The sequence below is a fragment of the Copadichromis virginalis genome, linkage group LG15 (genome assembly GCF_057382275.1).
Source record: "Copadichromis virginalis isolate Kocher_CV1m ecotype Utaka linkage group LG15, C_Virginalis_male_GT1.1, whole genome shotgun sequence".
Lineage (NCBI taxonomy): Eukaryota > Metazoa > Chordata > Actinopteri > Cichliformes > Cichlidae > Copadichromis > Copadichromis virginalis.
Genome location: NC_140632.1, coordinates 32,514,384 through 32,533,481, shown reverse-complemented (window position 1 = coordinate 32,533,481; position 19,098 = coordinate 32,514,384). Strand labels below are relative to the sequence as shown.

At 38.7% G+C, this 19,098-nt stretch overlaps 2 protein-coding genes across 4 annotated transcripts in view; one reads left to right on the top strand and one right to left on the bottom strand.

The window, feature by feature from the left end:
* The first annotated feature begins 1,618 nt into the window (after positions 1 to 1,618).
* Positions 1,619 to 4,203, top strand: gja10b (gap junction protein alpha 10 b). The gene is made up of 2 exons (XM_085431159.1): positions 1,619 to 3,010; positions 4,054 to 4,203. The coding sequence occupies exons 1-2, from the start codon at positions 1,619 to 1,621 to the stop codon at positions 4,090 to 4,092; spliced, it is 1,431 nt and encodes a 476-aa protein (XP_085287285.1). The 3' UTR covers positions 4,093 to 4,203.
* A 6,513-nt stretch (positions 4,204 to 10,716) lies between these two features.
* Positions 10,717 to 19,098, bottom strand: part of bach2b (BACH transcriptional regulator 2b) — a 96,160-nt gene continuing 87,778 nt past the window's right edge. For all 3 annotated transcript variants that reach the window (XM_085432930.1, XM_085432927.1, XM_085432929.1), the window contains 2 exons: positions 16,446 to 16,652; positions 10,717 to 14,421 (listed from right to left, as the gene is read on the bottom strand). In XM_085432930.1, the coding sequence (XP_085289056.1) occupies positions 13,924 to 14,421; positions 16,446 to 16,652 (705 nt within the window). In that variant the 3' untranslated portion in view covers positions 10,717 to 13,923. The remainder of the gene's footprint in view (positions 14,422 to 16,445; positions 16,653 to 19,098) is intronic.

Below are 19,098 nucleotides of genomic sequence, written 5' to 3'. Positions count from 1 at the left end.
ATTGTACCCTTGTGTTAGGTGACTTTGGGGAAAACTGAATGCAGATGTCATGGTGCATGCTTAATCAACCAGGTTGATTCTGTTCATCTGGGGGTAGCGTTTTCAGTGGAAGAAACGTTTCAGTCATGAGAGTAACCTGTAATAGCTAACTGATCCTGAGACTGTCTCATCTGTTAGCAGCTGGTTCATTTGTGCTGCCAGACAAACTTTTTTTGCATTTCCCCAGTAAAATATGATGTTTCTAAAGGAATTTGACCAGCTCAACTCAAGACATCAGTTTTGTTCTATTGGGGAGAATTTATGAGAAAAACAGAAAGCAAAGTTTAAAATGTAATCATAAAATATTTAATAATTCATTGATTTTGACACGCTGAACTCCAAAATATTTAATTACCATTTCTGTATCAGGTAAGACTCATTTACACATTCAACGTTTTCATGTCACTGGTTGCACAGGCCTATGGAATAATATGAACTCTCAACAACAGCAACCTCTCAGTATTGACGAGCTCCACTTCAGTAAAGTAATGCAATATATTACTTAAATTACTCGCAAGAGAAAGTAATTTGTGTTACTGCTACTTACTTTCTCGTTACTCCTAAAATGGCGCACTCTCCCATAATTACCAGTTAACAATATAAACGTTGGGCACATACCAACACAAATCCCTATCCTTCTGAATACAAACAAAGACTCTTCTGGATTGTAGTCTAGGTTTGCGTTAACATGTTATCTATGCAGATGATAGTTCTGTTAGCACTATGTTATTTCTGTTCTGTCCACTTTACCACTGCAATCTTGTCCTTTTAAGTAATAATAAAATTCCACATCGCGTTACAGTGGTGTGAAAAAGTGTTTTCGCCTTTCCTCATTTCCTATTTTTTTGTATGTTTGTCACGCGGAAATGTTTCAGATCATCAAACAAATCTAAATGTTAGAGAAAGATAATACAACACAAAAATGCAGCTTCTAAATGAGAGTGTTTATTATGGAACCCGCAGAGCCCTGTGTGAAAAGGTGTGATAGTGTAACTGACAGTGTGCTAGCTCCTTAGCTAGCACACTATACAAACAGTATAAAAACAGTTACAACAAAGATGAAAGATTATTGAAGACATGCATGCTGGCACATTTCATTCACTGCATAAAACCTGAAACTATCAAAAACCTAGAGTTCAAGATTTAGAAAAAGGTTGCATGAAGATTAGAAGTAATGAGTCTGAAAACATTGTCCAGAGCTGTGTATTGGCATCTGAGTTGGTGCTATTTCTAGTTTAGTGTCCTGACAAAAGTGGCAGGATGAACCTAACCTCAGGGCATTATAAGGTCATGGTACTGATGGATCAATAGCTTCAAACCGACCTACTTTCCAGCTTTAAAATAGTGTCAGTCAGACTGCACAGTAGGGTGTTGTCTGTCTCCAAGGGATTAAAATATCACACTTACACCACACTCGAATCTACAATTTGATTAATGGCCTTATGCCAAAACACACAGGGACGAGGACTCTAGAAAATATGTAAGTAAAGTACATTTTGCTGCATGATTTAAATTTGTAGAAAGACCTGAAAACTACAAAGTTTTCTTTTGTTCACAGGTAATATTAATATGACAGAAGATGGGGGACTGGAATCTATTAGGGAGTATTTTAGAAGAGGTCCACATTCATTCCACCATCGTTGGGAAGATATGGCTCACAATCCTCTTCATTTTCCGGATGCTTGTGCTCGGCGTCGCAGCTGAGGATGTCTGGGATGATGAACAGAGCGAGTTTGTTTGTAACACAGAGCAACCTGGCTGCAAGACTGTCTGTTACGACCAAGCTTTTCCCATCTCTCTCATCCGCTACTGGGTCCTGCAAATTATCTTTGTATCCTCACCCTCTCTGGTCTACATGGGTCACGCCTTGTATCATTTGAGGACCCTTGAGAAGGAGAGACACAGGAAGAAAGCGTGTCTGAAAGCTGAGCTGGAAGGTACAGATCCCGTCCTGGATGACCATAAAAGAATTGAGAAAGAGCTCAGGAAATTAGATGAACAGAAGAAAGTAAGGAAAGCTCCTCTCAGGGGCTCTTTGCTGCGTACATATGTTTTCCATATTTTGACCAGATCTGTAGTGGAGGTGGGTTTCATTATAGGACAGTTTGCTCTGTATGGGATTGGACTGTCTGCACTCTACAAATGTGAAAGGATGCCTTGCCCTAACAGCGTTGATTGTTTTGTGTCACGACCGACAGAGAAGAACATTTTCATGGTTTTCATGCTGGTTATTGCCGGAGTTTCTTTATTCCTCAATCTCCTAGAGATTTCCCATTTGGGGGTGAAGAAGATTAAACAAATCTTGTATGGATATAAATATGGGGATGATGAGAGTATGTGCAGGTCAAAGAAGAACTCCATGGTGCAGCAGATCTGTGTGCTCTCAAATTCCTCACCACAGAGATTAATCCAGCTCACGCAGATGACCTGCTCTGCTGTGCCTGAAACTCACGGAGAGAGTCAGCCTTTGAATTTGGCCTTAGTGGCCCCTCAGAGTATCGAAGGTCACAGCATCTCCTGCCGCCCCAGCCAAGCTGAAATCCAAGGTCTGCACCAGCTGGGTGTCATGGAACGACGTTACACTCTGGAAAATCGCAAACCGTCATGCAGCAGCGATGACTCAAATGGACCCCATGGTTCTGGTAAACCACACTATGTGGGGCCTCGACCTACACTGACGGCCGGCCACATGGAAATCCCAGCAGCCCTTAGAAACCCACAGAGGAAGCAGAGCAGAGTGAGTGTATGTAAGGAGCTCAGCGATATGAGTGATTCTCCGGAGAGTGAACACTATCCCACAGCCAGAAAATGCAGTTTTATGTCCAGAGGACTGTCGGAGGGCAAGCTGGCCAGTCCGTCTGACAGTGGAGACTGTCAGAGTGGAACGGACAATGCATCCCAGCATCTTAGCGAGGGGGAGAGTCCAGTGGTGTCTCCACCACCTCCAGCTGGAGGGAGGAGGATGTCCATGGTAAGCTAATGTCTCTTTTTGGCTATTAATAAAGGCTTATAGTCTCATATGTGTGATTTAGCGTGTACTTGTTTGTTGAAAGATTTGGTTATAGATACACTGTTTGTTTGTTGTCTGATCAAGTCAAGCTACCTTAAATTCCCTCCAACTCCACTTTTTTTGTCAATTCAAGTGTAATTAGTCCGAATGATGTTGTAAGATGGAGTTATGACCAAAGAAAAAATTTACCATAGATTGTAATGAGAAGTTCCTGAAGTACACAGCGTTGCAAGTCAAGCGGTGTTTTCCATTGCTTTTATTAGAGCAGCCTTCCAGCTACCTTTGTTGCTTCACACCACACACACCCGTCAGGTCACGGCAACCCGGGGAGGCTGTGTGGGTCAGCCTCCCATGACACCACACCCCAAACCCATCGCTCCACCCCTCTCCTGCAGCTGAGCCACAAACCACACCCAGTCACATAGATATATTTTTTAAATTTCATTCTGTCAAAAAGTAAACATAAATATTGAAAATCAAATGCAGCTACATCTACAATGTAAAGCTCAGCTGATCAGATGATCTCAGTGCCAGTCCAGTTCATACCCTTTTACATATCCAGTTGGAAAATCTCATTAGCTGGCCCACAACTACTTTACATTTCCTGCTGCTTAATAATCAACATCATTCTCAGTTCCTCCCTTCCTTGGTGAAATCTGTTGTCAGTGATAGCAATCAACTTTACTTGAATAAACTCAGTTGAAAACCCTTTTTATTTCATTAATTCCAGTGATCATTATGAATTGAGTAATATAAAATAAAATAAATAAGTAACCTGTCAGTTTCAACCACAACAAAGGTCAAGCTTGTTTACAGACATTTTCTCACTATCATATATTTTTCTAATACTGTTCAAGACAAGATAGTCTTGAGATATTAGCAGAAAGTCAAACATTACTATTTACTATATACTACTTGAGGTTAGAAAACAAAACATAAACGTGTCATCATGACTATGACAAGAATAATAACTATACATTGTACCTATTTTTTTCCCTTTTCAGAGCATGATTCTGGAGCTGTCTTCAATCATGAAAAAGTAAACTATAAAGTACAGTTCTGGGACCAAACGAGTGCCAATGGGAGTTCTAAATTAGCCAAAGGAGCCTGATTTCAAACCGAGTCTCATCCTGTTTCTCTGCAGCAACATTATATGTCCACAGTGTGCTTATACAGTATGTTTTCTGCATGAATAATTTAGTTATTTTCCACATCCAAGAGACACTTAATTTGCTTTATGTAATGTGTGATTGCTATTCCTATCAACTGTTTGATTATAAGTTTACACCAGATAAAAGAAGTATTGAAAACGTCAATACTGACGTTTCTAAATAAATCTATTTCAAAAGGTTTGTTGACATCACTAGATGTCGGTAACTACCCATCCAATCCACTCATGCGAGAAATCAAATCATAGATGTCCAGAAATTAAGCTATGTGTGAAAATGAAAAAATGGCATTGGGAGAAAGTACTGAATGCATGAAGAAAGCAAAAAGGCATGGAGAGTCATGGCACCAGCTGAAAGCAATCCTGCCACTTCAGTTCCAACTAATGGCCTAAAAAAAGGTGTCTCATTACCAAGATGTCACACAAGAAGCATCTCATGATGGGTAACTGATGATACTGATGACACTGGTTACAGAAGAAATTACTAAAGAAACTACTAAATTACTGAAGGTTCCAGTGAGCACTGTTGGGGGCATAGTTTGAAAGAGGAAAGAACAAATGTCACCACAAACCGGCCGCTACCAAGTGCTTCCCTCAAGATTTGAGACAGAAGGTGAATGTAGCTCAGGCAGTAAACCAAGTCATCTGAACTCAATTAAATTCAGTTTTATTTATACAGTGCCAAATCACAACAGTTGCCTCAAGGCGCTTTATATTGTAAGGTAGGTCCTACAATTGTACATACAGGGAAAAACCCATCAATCACGTGACCCCCTATGAGCAAGCACTTTGGCGACAGTGGGAAGGAAAAACTCCTTTTTAACAGGAAGAAACCTCCGGCAGAACCAGGCTCAGGGAGGGGCGGCCATCTGCTGTGTAATCTGCTAAACAGATGATTAGTGGTTTGATCCCTCCAGTTTGCATGCCAAATATCCTTGGGAAAAATGCAAGATACTAACCCCAAGTTGTTCTCTGATGCATCGGAGCATGAATGCGTGTGCATGTTAGACAAAAAGAGCAAAGAAAAAAGTGCTGGTGTGAATGCGTGAATTAAGCAAGTTGTGTAAAGCCCTTTGAGTTCTCAGATAGTGTAGAAAAAGTGCCAATCCATTTACTAGAAGAATGAAAAGAATGATCAAAAAAGTTGTCCAAGGACTACTTGAAACAGCAGGTATCATTATTTCAAACGGTCTGGTTTAGGATTTGAAGACTGTGTGGACAAATGGACCAGAATCACACCTGAGCAATACATGCAACTAGTTGCTCCATACAGGAGGCATTTTGAAGCTGTCATCACCACCAACAGCTTTTGTAAGAGGTATTAAATTCATTTCAGCCGCGTGTTCAATACATTTTCACAGCATCATTTCTCATTATTACCACTAATTTATCAACACGTGGTCTGAGTTCTTTGTATGTGTGGAATTGATGGGTTGTTACTGCCATCTAGTAGGAATTTCATATCAATAGTACCTTTAGAGATACAATTACTTAGAAAATTAATGACATATTCAGTACTTATTTTATCTGCTCTGTCTATAAATTGTGAGCTACTTTGTGGGTAGTTTTGGAGAATTTGGAGAAGTCAGGCATGAATTCAAATGCTATTTGTGTCAAAGCACGTATTTATCAAATCAGTTTAAAAGTCTTCGAAGATATTTGTCAGAATAAACAGGAAATAGGGAAATCTGAAACTGCAAAAAAGAGAAAGAATTCTTGGAATTGGTGTTTATGGCTTATTATTAGTATTATATAATTGTGTACAAAGCAAAAGTGAAGCTAAAAAATATTGCCTGTCACTGTTGAAGATATAGTATCACGTGGTACCACTACCATCTGCGAGAGAAAAATACATTCTTTGAACTTTGTGTTGTTTAGGTTCCCATATCTCCTTGTGAATGCATACCACACATTTTAAAAATGTTATAATAAACTACTAGTTGTCTAGTTAGCTAGCTGGCTACATATCATTTTTTGAAACCATGGAATGTGTATTTTGATTATTGTTTTTACATACTCTTGTATACACCTCCCATCTAGTTCCATAGTAGAGGGGCCTAATAATTGAATCTGATTAATAATAATCAGATACCCTGCTGGGATGGCAAAAGGAGGAGATAGAAACCACTGACATCAAGAGAAGGAAGCTCCTTACTATGGAGGGTTTCACTCCTATACCAGTATCCTGAGACTGTACTGTAAGCGGAAAGAAGGAGGCTTACAGTACAGTACTAGTGAGTGTCAGAACGACTATCCAGGATGAAACAAGAAAGATCATTGTGACACCAATCATGGCAGTACTGGATGTATAAAGATGCTTCTGCGACAATCAAGCATATAACAGCTGAGTGCAAGTGCAATGCTAGCAGGCAGGGCATACATGGAGCACCATAAAAGCTGTCTATCATAGTATACAGGAACATCTGTGCCTGGAAGTCCCAAGGTCAAAATAAGATACGCTCTCTAGGGTGGTTGAGAATGATGGAGCTAAGATCCTGTGGGACCTCCAGATACAGACAGACAAACTGGTGATGGCTAACCAACTGGACATAGTAGTGGTGGACAAGCAGAGGGATATGGGCACAGTGACAGATGTAGCTATAACAAGTGATAGCAACATTAGAACAAAGTACCACAAGACAATAGCAAAATACAAAGGCCAGAGAAAAGTGCTAAATAAGGTGTGGAAGTCGAAGGCAACAATAGTCCCCATGGTAATGATTGCAGTCAGGGCTTTAAGCCCCAAACTGGGTGAGCAGCTACAGCAGATCCCACAAATGATATCTGAGATCTGCACAACAGAGGACCTGAGCTTGAAGGATGAAGACTGCCCACAGGACGAGTGGGGAATTTACACACACACACACACACACGCACGCACGCACGCATGCACGCACACGCGCGCACACACACACACACACACACAGGCACTGTTTAGCTAAAACTGAATTTAAAGTTAAGTTACAGTCGCCACAGCATGCAGATTTACCTTTTTTTTTTTTTTTGATCAGTGCCCAAATCTGCTGGTGTTAAAGTAGCATATAAAAATGTTAGCAGTAGATGTATGCATACTATCAGCTAAAGTAATTTAAATGTGTTTTTTAAGTGAAAAGGCTTAAACACAAAGATTGTTGAGTGGAATAATTAAAGGTAAGGAGACATTTACCTCAAATGTTGACCAAAAACAGAGAAAAACAAAGCACAACACATGATATGCATGTTTCTTTATTTCTTAAAGAGAAATGGTGTCTAGACAAAAAAAAATCATTTATATAACACTAGCAATAGAAATGAATGAAAATGGGGTTCTCACAATACCGTATTTACAATGGTTATTAAGTCATTTAATTAATTAGGGTCATGTAGCATTTAAAATTAGGTAAGAACTCTTAGTAGAGAATAAGCAAATGACAGTAATTTCAAATTGACAATATTAACACAAAACAGTCATTTAGAAAAATGAGAGAAAAAACAACACCTACAAGCTTAAGAGCTATTACATTAAAAATGATGCACCTACTAATACAATAATCCATATAATCTGTGTAAAAAGCATGTAGAAAAAACACCTGATGCAGTTTGCTGATACAGTCATTGACCAGTTATGAGAGGTATGAAGGATTTCACAGGTAGATAAGTGTGAGAAAGTCCGCACTGGTGACTAAGGGATGGGGGCTCAGGCCCTTGCATACACTCGCTTCACTTAAATGTGAACTATGGCCTCTGCAAGTTCTAAGGCAAATATTGGAGGTGCACTTGTATCCATGTAATGCTGACCCATCCCAATAGTTGGATTAAAGACAAGGTGAGGAAACTCATTCTGTCTCTTCCACAACACCAAGAATCGGTTCAACTGAACCGAGCAAGTTTTACATGGCAAAAATTGATCAAATGTGACATGACACCTATTTGTAAACATATTCTATATTTATACTCTACTCAGTGATCTCAACCTGTGCACTCGACCAGGAAACCAGAATTTTTTTCCTTTTTTATTTTTTTCAAGAAAGTTGAACAATCTGTGAGAAAGGCATGTTTTTGTTCGTATTCTTCAATAGAACAACCTTTGGAGTTAAAAAGCCAGTGTTTGTTTCAGAGAAGCAATGACAACAAACCCCCAAAACAAAACAAATCCAAAATTAAAAAAAGAGCTACAACAACAGCAAAATTGTGCACATAATTAAAAACTGATGTAATGGCAATAAACACATTGTTTGACTGTAAAAAATATACAGGAAAAGTTCATTTAGCAAAATATCAAATTCATAATTCATTTTACTTGTGTTCAATCACTTTAAAGCTGCACTAATTCATATTTTTTGTGAACATGCAGAGAATGATCGACTGTGCATCTGCCTTTGTTCTGCATAGTTTAATTCATTGTGTGCTATTAGCCACAGAGGGCTGAAATAGACCGTTGGCCACTAGCTGGACAATGGAGCATCAAAGAGAGTGGCTATGTGTGTGTGTAAGTGTGTGTGAGTTTTTAAATTGTGGAGGTGGCGGGGCAGAGTGGTGTGGGTTTCAATTAGCACTGAAGGTTAAATGATATCAAAACCGCTTGAAGGAAATTTTGGTTTGATGCACAAACAAAGCAGGTAAAAACAAACAAAGAAAAAAAAAAAGTCTGCTTCAGTACAATGCAGAGAGCAGGTGTAAATGCTTGGCACCCTGAGATATTAAAGGGATGGTTCACCCAAATAACAATAAAACATTTCCCAATTCTACAGATAGCTTTGGTTTGACATGTCAGTGTTTGAGAGTTTATCATCGCATTATTATCATGCAATGAATGACTGAAATTTTGTTTCCATTATAGTTGAGTGCAGGGAAAAGCACATGCACTAAAATCTGGACAAAATTAAACCAAAACCATCTGTGTGGGTTGATACCAGTAGAGGCAAGACAGCATTTTTTTTTGTTGTTGTGGCATTTTAAACAGCAGTGTTAGCGATAGCAATGGTACAAACTGTGCTGCGTTGATGTTAAATAAAGATGTTTAAATTATCTCACCATTTTTGCTGAGGATGCCCATAATTTGGACCATGCACGGGGAGTGTTGTGTCATCGTTCATTTTCCCTCTATGGGAATGTCAAGTTAAATTAATAACACAGAGAAATTCTGTGATAATATTGGAATTAATCGTCTCCCATGAGACAGCTGTTTGAATTCATTGTGTGCAAACAGCAATATAAAGAGGTTTCCTCAGTTTCTAAACAAATCAAAAGAATTAGAAAAAGAGTTGCATAATGTTTGTAGAAAATGTCAAAATGTCGATTATTTCGCTTTAGTTCTCTTGTTTGAATGTGACAGAATGCTAACATGGGAAAATACTGCTCTGCTTTAGTAAATATGTGCACGCAAATAAAAGAACAAATTAGAAATAAACTGTTCAACAAACAAGAAACAAGCTCAGTTGTAGAGGAGTCACTATTGCTCCACACTCATTCTGTGCCAATACGTGTACGTGTATGTGATCATATGTGTGCATGTGTGGGTCTTTGTACAAAACAGGGACGATTGAACAATTTTAAAACAGGTTTTTAAACTACAGTTACACTTTCTCTGTCTGGCTGTGAAACAGAAATTATCTTACAAACAAGGTCATCATTCAAACTACATCTAGGATTTACATCAGTAAAGGTCATGGGGAGAACTCCGAAAAATGTCATGCAATCTTTAAAGCCCCAATCCTCGAAACATTTGGGTAGAAAACAATAAAAAAACCCTCAAAATCAGCAAAAAGGCTAGTATGGCTAATTGCTATGCTTGGTATATTAACATCCCCCAAATGTCATGCTAAAATTCTGTTCACTAAAGTAAATTAAAGTGACATTAGAAATGACTTTTGCGATTAAATGAATAAATGAATGAATTTCCTGTCACCTCTAAAATTGAAAAAAGAAAAAGGTTAAGAAAATGAATAAATCACTTTAGTTGTACAAATTTAAATGACATGTTTTAGTCAATTCAATTATTAATATTATTTACTTTTCTTGATGTCAAATGATATATTATTACAGTTTACTCTTCCCCTTTCTGTGTTTTTATTTTATATTGTTAACTGGAATATCTATCCATTCTCTCAACTGGTTAGCCCATTCATTGTTGCAGCAGGGCTGGAGCCCATCTTAGCTGTCAGAGGGTGAGTGTGATGTACACCCTGAAAAGGTCACCAGTCTTTAAGGGCTTTCACAGTTCATGCCCACATTTTAACTGAGGAGGAATCTAGAATACCTCAAGAAAACATACGGAGCCACGGGGAGAACAATTGAAACAAATCGTTAGAAACATGTCGAAGCCTTCCTGATTTTCTAGTGTTTTACATATTTGTCACACTTGTTTCAGATCATCAAACAAATTTTAATATTAGATAAAGATAACCTGAGTAAGCTGAATGATGATTTCATTGATAGAGGTAGAAAAGTTATCCAAAATAATTGCCCCTCTTTTTAAATCATGAATTAAAAGTGATTTACCACATGTTTTGAAAAGCTGAATTCAGTTTCATTAAACACACTCAGGCCTGATTACTGACAGACCTGTCTGACAAGGTGAAGCTGGCTAAAAGACTGTCAAGATCTAAAGAAAATGGTGAAAAACAAAGTAACTGACGTCTGTCAGTCTGTTAAGGGTTACAAAGCTATTTTGAAGCCTTTGTAACTACGGTGAAAGCCATCATACACAAATAGAGAAAACATGGAACAGTAATTAACTGGAGTGACAGGCCTACCAGTATGACTCCAAGAGCAGATCTGTGACCTCCCAGCACTCATCCAGGAGGTAACAGAAGAACCCAGAACAACGTTAAACATGTCCATCACATGTTCATGATTCAATAAGAAGAAAGAGACTGGACAAACATCTCATCTTGTGTTATCTTTGTCTAATATTTAAATTTGTTTGATGAGCTGAAACGTGTAATTGTGACAAACATATATAAAAAGGAAATCAGGAAGAGGGCACCACTGTATAACCTGATAAAATACATTTCATATACCTTTTACAGCACTATCAAAAGCTACTGGCCCACTTAAATGATCATATAAAATGGACACTAATATTTATTAAATTTTTGATAACCTAATAAGGAAATGTTTACGGATGGCAAATTAGCTATAGATTCTTAAAACCTGGAACATATTTTTATTAAGTAAAATTATAATCTATTTCTTTAGCATCTTGTATTACAGGTTATTTGAAAAAAACAAACAAAAACAAAACAGAAACACGTTTTATTAATAAAAATGTAAAGCTTTAAAGTAAAGTTTTAAAATGACTTAATTTACTTCTTACATAACTATTGCATTTTCACACATGCATGGAGGAAATTAGGTTTCTAGTATGACAAAGCCAGCTGAATGGCTTTCAGCTAGCCTGGAAGCAGTAAAATAGGGCAATACTGTTTAGACAACAGAGAAAACTTGAAAACGTGAGAACATCAGTGGCTCATAAAAATTTCAAACAAGTATATTTTGTTCAAGTAAGCTATTAAATGCAAATAAGCTTGTGTGTCTCCATAATGTTACTGATTGTACATTTGCGTGAAAGGTCGCTGGCCGGAGACACGGATCCTCTTTGAGGTTGTGTGCGGCGCTACCTGTTATGGTGACCCCTTGTGACAACAGAGCAGCTTTTCAACTATGCTAATAAATGAGTTTAACATTAAGGTTTAGCTTTTAAGGAATTTCATTTTCAAAGTACTGTATTAGATACTCATCTGTTTTAACATAAGCATAGCTTTTTTATAGGAAACATTTGAAAGAAACTACAGTAAAAACATGAACTTCAGCCCTGTTAGGCTAATAGGGAGTGCCAATTTGGATTGGAGCTTTAAAGTGCAATGAACATTTTCATTCAACCTTTGCACTGGAGTGTGGAGCTCTGCTACTTCTGCCTCTAGCAAGGGTTGACATATTTCAGATTCTTTATATATAGAAATGTGAAAATGCATTTTTATAGCAGAATGTTCCAGAGAGAATGCACAAAGCAAAAAAAAAAAAAAAAAGCTAAACCAACTAACTAGGTTTATAGCTATTAGGTAGCATGCATGCACATTACAAAGTAGGGTGTTTAAAACAAATGCACAAGTAGGTTAAACACTTTACTATCTTATATGATTGCTACTCAATCATCTGAACAACACACACACTGCTTTCACGTCAAAGGAACTGAATTAGCTTATTCAATTTCTAAAGAAATAAAAATGTAAGATGAAATATTAGCTTCCTTCGGCATATTTTCATATTCTTCATAGATATTTTTTGCCAATTTAAGTGCTCCAGTCTCTGACTTTTAAGCAGTCTGAAGTAAAGACCCTTACTTGGGGCCAGGAAAAAAGTGCGTGATTTATGTTTGTATGCTTTTTCATTTTTTCATTAGTCAATTTTATCGTAATCAACATAAATTTGAAAAAAAAAAAAAAATCGGAGAGGCTTTTTGCTGTCTCCTATCATCAAATGACAACATTGTGTATAAACAAATAGGATATATTAAAGTTCTGGGAACAAATACGTTTCCTTAAAAAACAAAAAGAAAACACAAGGATTTTTTTTTCACATTTAAAGAGGTGTCGAAGATTTAGAAGAGCCAGCCTGAGCCACGCTCTCGAAAACACATCTTCAATTATACATGCAAGGGGCTCAAAATGTGTGTGTCGATGTGTGCGTGCCTGTGTGTACTGTGTCTAAATGTGTATCGAGCTGATCTCCTGAGTATAAGAACGCTCCCCTCGTTCGTTAGGCAGGACAGGAAACAGCAAAGCAACAATTTTTCCCTTGTTATAACCCCGGTGAAAAAGAAACATCTAGGCGTCTAGCTGTACAAAATCACTGTTACAGTCATCATGCTATATACACTTCTGCCAAACAAGCACTTGAAAGTCACCAGTACAACATCCAAATACAATGGTATTGCTGATGAATGGGAAATAAAAATAGCCATTTAACTGCCTGCAAAAGCCTTTTTTTTCTCCTTTCAATTCCACGTGGAAGGCATAGGAGGAATGTTTTCGGTTACAATCTGTACAAATTTCTTCTGTACAGCAATACAAATGAGAGACGTTTGAAGACATTTTTGCATATGAACATTTTACAGTTTGCAACTTCCGTGTGTACAGAAGCCGTTTTCTCATTTTTCATGAATTAGGTTGAACATTCAGAGGATTTTTTTCTTCCTGAGTTTGAATTGCTGTGACCAAAAGTGTCACTCAGATATAGTGAAAGAAGAAACAGACAGAGAGAGAGATGCAGAGTGAGACAGAAAGAGGTAGAAGAGATTGAGAGAGACAGAGTGGCAAGGAGAGAAGAGGAAAAGACAAAGGCAGGAACTGACATACTGCTGGTATGCAGAGAGACAAAGCGAGCTGCAGTTTAGGTCCAATGAGGTTTGACTTTGAGTTGTGATGTGTGACACATGAAGAACAAAGTCTCCACTGTAGAGGTTGCTGCCGGGGCAAGTATAGCACCATCGTAAGGGTTTGGTGAGAAGTTCCACTCTGTCACGGTAATAGGAGAATTCCTGGAGAACAGTATTGCTGTTGTTAAGACAACTTTAGTGTCGACCGTCAAAAAAGATATAAATACAAACAAAGCTTGTTTTTCACTGAACACTGGCAGATGCTGACTGTCTCAACAACCCTGAGAGAGGGTTTGTCAGAAGAGCAAAATTAAATAATGAAAAAGAAAACAAAACAGAGAACGACCACTACTGAGTACAGTCCTTCCTCGGCTGCTCGTCAGTTGTACATTTGTCAGTCATTTCCTGGCAAAAATCCACCGTTACCGTCTGGTTGGATTTTTCCACCGGTGGCCCTGACTTTGTATACAAGCTGGTGGCGTCTTGGCCGTTTGTATCTTTGTCTGCCCTGTTTCTGACAGCCACGTCAGGGTCGCTCTCCGAGGGCCCGGGTGAACCGTGAAAGGTTGGTTCTGGTGTGGCTGAGCCCGAGTGGGTGGTAAGGTCAATGCTGGTGGTGGTGTTGGTGCTGAGGGAGGCCTTGGGCTCGTGGGCAGTGTTGTTGCTGGCAGTGGAGATGGCGGGGCGCAGCATGGGACAGTAGTGGTGTAACGACTGGACCTGCTCGGGGCTGAGCTGAACATCCCTGCACACCTCCTGTGACAGGCAGGAGAAGTTCTCCCACAACTCACCCATACATGCCTTTAGCTGGTTCCTCTCAGTCAGCAACTTCTCCTTCTCACACACCTACACACAGACACACATACATAGGTTATGACTCATTTCAAGATGCAATCGATAAGTCTGTGCACAAGAGTACAGCACTACAAAAAAGCTTTCCACTCATTGCCTGTTGAACTTTCCATTCATTCTCGTGCTTTTTACAAACTACTTTTTTCTCTTCTGTGCATTTTTGCCCAGCACTCCTCTTAGGATTTCTGTTTCAGTAAGGCAAATAGATGACAATCTCAGCCAAAGTCAGTCACTTAAACCTACAACTACAGCAATGAAAGACTGTGTCTTAAGTCAACCCCAACTCACCATGGCTTTTGGGCTGCTCCAGTCAGGCTTGGGAATGTTAACACTGATTTAACGCAGATTAGTGTGCTAACACAGAATGAGTGAAGAACAAATACACACTCTGAGACAGGATGTTTCTAATTCTAGAGATATTGCCAAAATAGAAGAAAGCAGTCCTACATATTTGTTTAATATGCACACTGACGGACATATCCATATGGTCCCCTCAAAGTCTTCTTTTTGTGTTTCTTTATTTTGATCCTCAAACAAATCCAAGATTCCTCACGGTGTTCCTGGAGGCCAAGGTACTGCCATCCAGAGTAAGCCTGGTTAGATATTTAGGTACAATAACCTCAGTTTTATCTGAATTTAGATGCAGGAAATTAAAGGTCATTATGTGTGTTATCTGGCTTTGTTGATAGATACTCTGCACAGCAGAGAAAATGTATGCTATGCCTTCTATTGATAGAGTTTAAGAGAAGCATTAACGGAAGTCTATCATTAATTTTAGTATGTAAAGATAACACTCTATTTCTATGAAAAAATATAAGTCTGTTAGATAAGTATGATTTAAAACATTGCAGTCTGGTACCTTTAATACCAGCATGCTCTAATCACTCTAATAGGATATTATGGTCAATAGCATCGAAGGCTGCACTGAGGTGTAGCAGGACAAGCACAGAGACGAGTCCAATGTCAGGAGATAGATATCCTATCTGTTTGTGTGCGGCTACATTACATGATTTTGAACACAAGAAATGGTATTATGTGTTGTAATAGATGAACACAGAACCATAATTCATCTGTGATTTTGCTGATAGTTAATTATACTTCATTCCGTAATACTGATCTGGGGTGTCTGTAGGATGGCAGTGAGCGACACCAAAGAGCCACTGATCCAAAAGAATGTCTGACCTAAATGTATGATTTAATAAAAGAAATTGCACTGAATACATTGTGAACAGCAAACAAGGAGTTTTGAAGAGAACAATGTATTTGAATCAAAAGAGAATATGTAAAAATCAATGTAAGAATTAGCTAATGAAATCTAAGTAAGATTGCATAAACTGCATGAAAAATGAACTATATTGATATGTGACTGAATGCTCATATGTAACGGAATCTATAAATTTGAGAATAACATAGAAAAGATAAAAATATGATAAAGTGGTTTTCATGAAGTAACCTTTACCCTAGTTAAAAGTGGGTGAAAGGTTGGAGATGGAGAAGCTGATAAGGTGTGGCTGGACATCAGGTGATTATATGTAAACAGCGTGATTGGATGTCCAGAGAGGAGGAAAGAGAAAGGGAGACAAATGGACAAAAAAGTATAAAAGAGGGTGCCTAGGAACATCTTTTTTCGGGGAGTGGGGTGGGGGGGGTGGGGGTTGTATAGTTAGTAAGTCAACACAACAAACATTGTCGTTAGAAGTGACACCCAGAAGGATGGCTTCTGTAGAAGAGGGATCCCTTGCAGAAGAACAGGATCAGCTCAGTTTAAGCATCAGAATAAATAAACAGAAAGAAGACGGGGGACCACCCCAATCTGACTGCACAGAGAGAGTACAGCAGGGTTAGGGCTCCAGTGAACAGTCATTGGAGAGCAATGGTTTGAAAGTGCTGAGGAGAATAAAATGTTACTGATTATAATGAAATGGTTATAACTAAGGTGAGTCCGTGTCCAAAGAAGAGAGCAGCTTCTCACTGGGTGACGGCTAATGACAGTGTGTTAGAACAATCAATCCACTCACCAGCTTTCTTATCTCGCACTCCAAGTTGAGGATGCAGTCGAGCTTCCTCTTGCGACAACGCTGTGCTGCGATGCGGTTCTTACTCCGCCGCCTGATGTCATGAATAAACTCAAGTTGCTCTGAAGTCAGTTTGTGCATTTTCACCAGCATTTGGAAGTCATTCCTTGGAAGATTTGTGATTTGATCTACAGGAAAAGGAAGCTTGACCTGGCAAAATAAGGAAAATAAAAACACTGCGTAAAGGATAAGCATTTTTTCAGCTTTAAGACCAAAGACTTTCCAACTGTTGTATGGAGTCTGATATGTACCAAATTAATTATTTAACATTAGTTCTACATTCAGTTTTATTTTAAACTAGTATAAACTGACTGAATACTTTATGACTTTAATTAACTCATTTTAAACAAATAACCAAAATAGAAGAAAAGGCACAAAAAAAGCTACTTTCAGCTGCTTCATTGCGACAGATGTTTGATTTGAGAGTTTTTACACCGAATGCCATTACTGATAAAACTCCAAAGGGGATTTATCTCGCTGGCTGGAATCAAATCAGCAACCTTTGCTTGCTAAGCAAACATGTTAATGACTACACAATTAAACAAATAACTAAGATTAAAGACTAAAATGAATGGATATGGGCAATGTTAGTTTGAAACAAATGAATTGTGAAAGAATATTATGCAGCCAACCTAATGAGTGCCATCTACTACAGAGACATTATATATAAACAACATAAAAAGTGTTACAGAAACATGCACCACTGTGGTAAAAAGGAGAAGAAATGAATGCTCTAGCAAATCGCTGTCTGTCTGAGTGGTGTCCAAAAAGCGATGTGGGCTTTATAGATAATTGTGAAACTTTCTGGAGGAAACCTGGTCTTGTTAGGAGAGACGGCATTCATCCATCACTTTGGATGGAGCAGCTCTTATTTCTAGAAATCTGGCCAAATTTATTAAACCCCCAAAACGTGACTATCCAGAGTTGGGACCAGGATGCAGAGTTGCAGTCTTACACGCCTCTCTGCAGCTTCTCTCCTCCTGTTATCCCCCCAAACCCCATCCCCTTAAAGACTGTGTCAGCTCCCAAACAGACAAAAAACAAACAAAACAACAACAACAAATGATTTAAAGATTAATAAAAATCACAAAGAAAGAACAATACAGTATCCACATCTGCACCACAGAGTAAAACAGTGAAATGTGGATTATTAAACACTAGGTCTCTCTCTTCCAAGTCTCTGTTAGTACATGACTTAACAATTGATCAACAAATCAATTTATTCTGCCTTACAGAAACCTGGTTACAGCAGGGTGATTATTAGAATTAGAATCAACACCCCCGAGTCATACCAACTATCAGAAACCTCGAAGCACAGGTCGAGGTGGCGGTGTGGCAGCAATTTTCCACACCAGCTAATTAATCAACCAAAGACCAAAACAGACTTTTAATTCACTGGAAAGCCTGATGCTTAGCTTTGTCCACCCCAGCTGGAAAACTCAAAAACCTATCGTCCACCTGAGCATTATTATTAGGATGTACTAAAAACTCCTTGAAAAGCCTTCAGTTCATCCAAAAGGCCGCAGCAAGAGTCCTGACAGGGACTAGAAAGAGAGAGGATATTTCTCCTGCCTCGGCTTCCCTTCATTGGCTCCCTGTTAAATCCAGAATTGAATTCAAAACCCTGCTCCTCACATACAAGGTCATAAATAATCAGGCCCCATCTTATCTTAATGACCTTGTAGTACCACATCACTCCATTAGAGCACTTCGCTCTTGCACTGCAGGCTTACATGTTGTTCATAGAGTATTTAAAAGTAGAATGGGAGGGAGAGTCTTCAGTTTTCAGGCCGCTCTTCTGTGAATCCAGCTTCCAGTTTGGATTCGGGAGACAGACACTATCTCTACTTTTAAGATTAGGTTTAAAACTTTTTGCTTCCTTTTTGCTAAAGAATATAGTTCTCACTCACTATGTGTTAACAGACCTCTGAATCACTGAATCATACTTGTTATTAATCTCTGTCTCTCTTCCACAGTCTTTAATCCTGTCTTCCTTCTCTCACCCCAACTGTTCGCAGCAGATGGCCCCGCCCCTCCCTGAGCCTGGTTCTGCTGGAGATTTCTTCCTGTTAAAAGGGAGTTTTTCCTTCCTGCTGTTGCCAAAGTGCTCACTCATAGGGGGTCATATGATTGTTGGATTTTTCTCTGTATGTAATATTGTAGGGTCTTACAATAACATTTTATTTCTAGTTAATTATATCAATAATAAGGGCGCCCTCTGTGATGCTGTTTGTTTCTAAGGTGATGGCTTAGAAATATGACTTAAAGCTCTGAAACTTTAAAATGGATCCATTGAAACATTTAACGTTGATGTGTCCTAGCCTATTAATGTAGCTGTGGAAATTGCTTGCTTGATTGTCCCAGATCAAAGTGTTCTTGCTGTCTTCTGGATTTGAGGAGCCGCAGCTTCGGCAGTGTAAAAGGGACTTTCCAACAGATTTTCTGTTTCCTTAATCACCTAATTAGTACATCCACATTTCCCTGACAATGTTAAAGAGATCTCAGATGGGATCCAAACTAGAGCAACTTGATGTTTCTATCACTTGGTATAGTTAGATCTGTCACTGGTCCTCTGCTTGTCCACTATCACTATGTC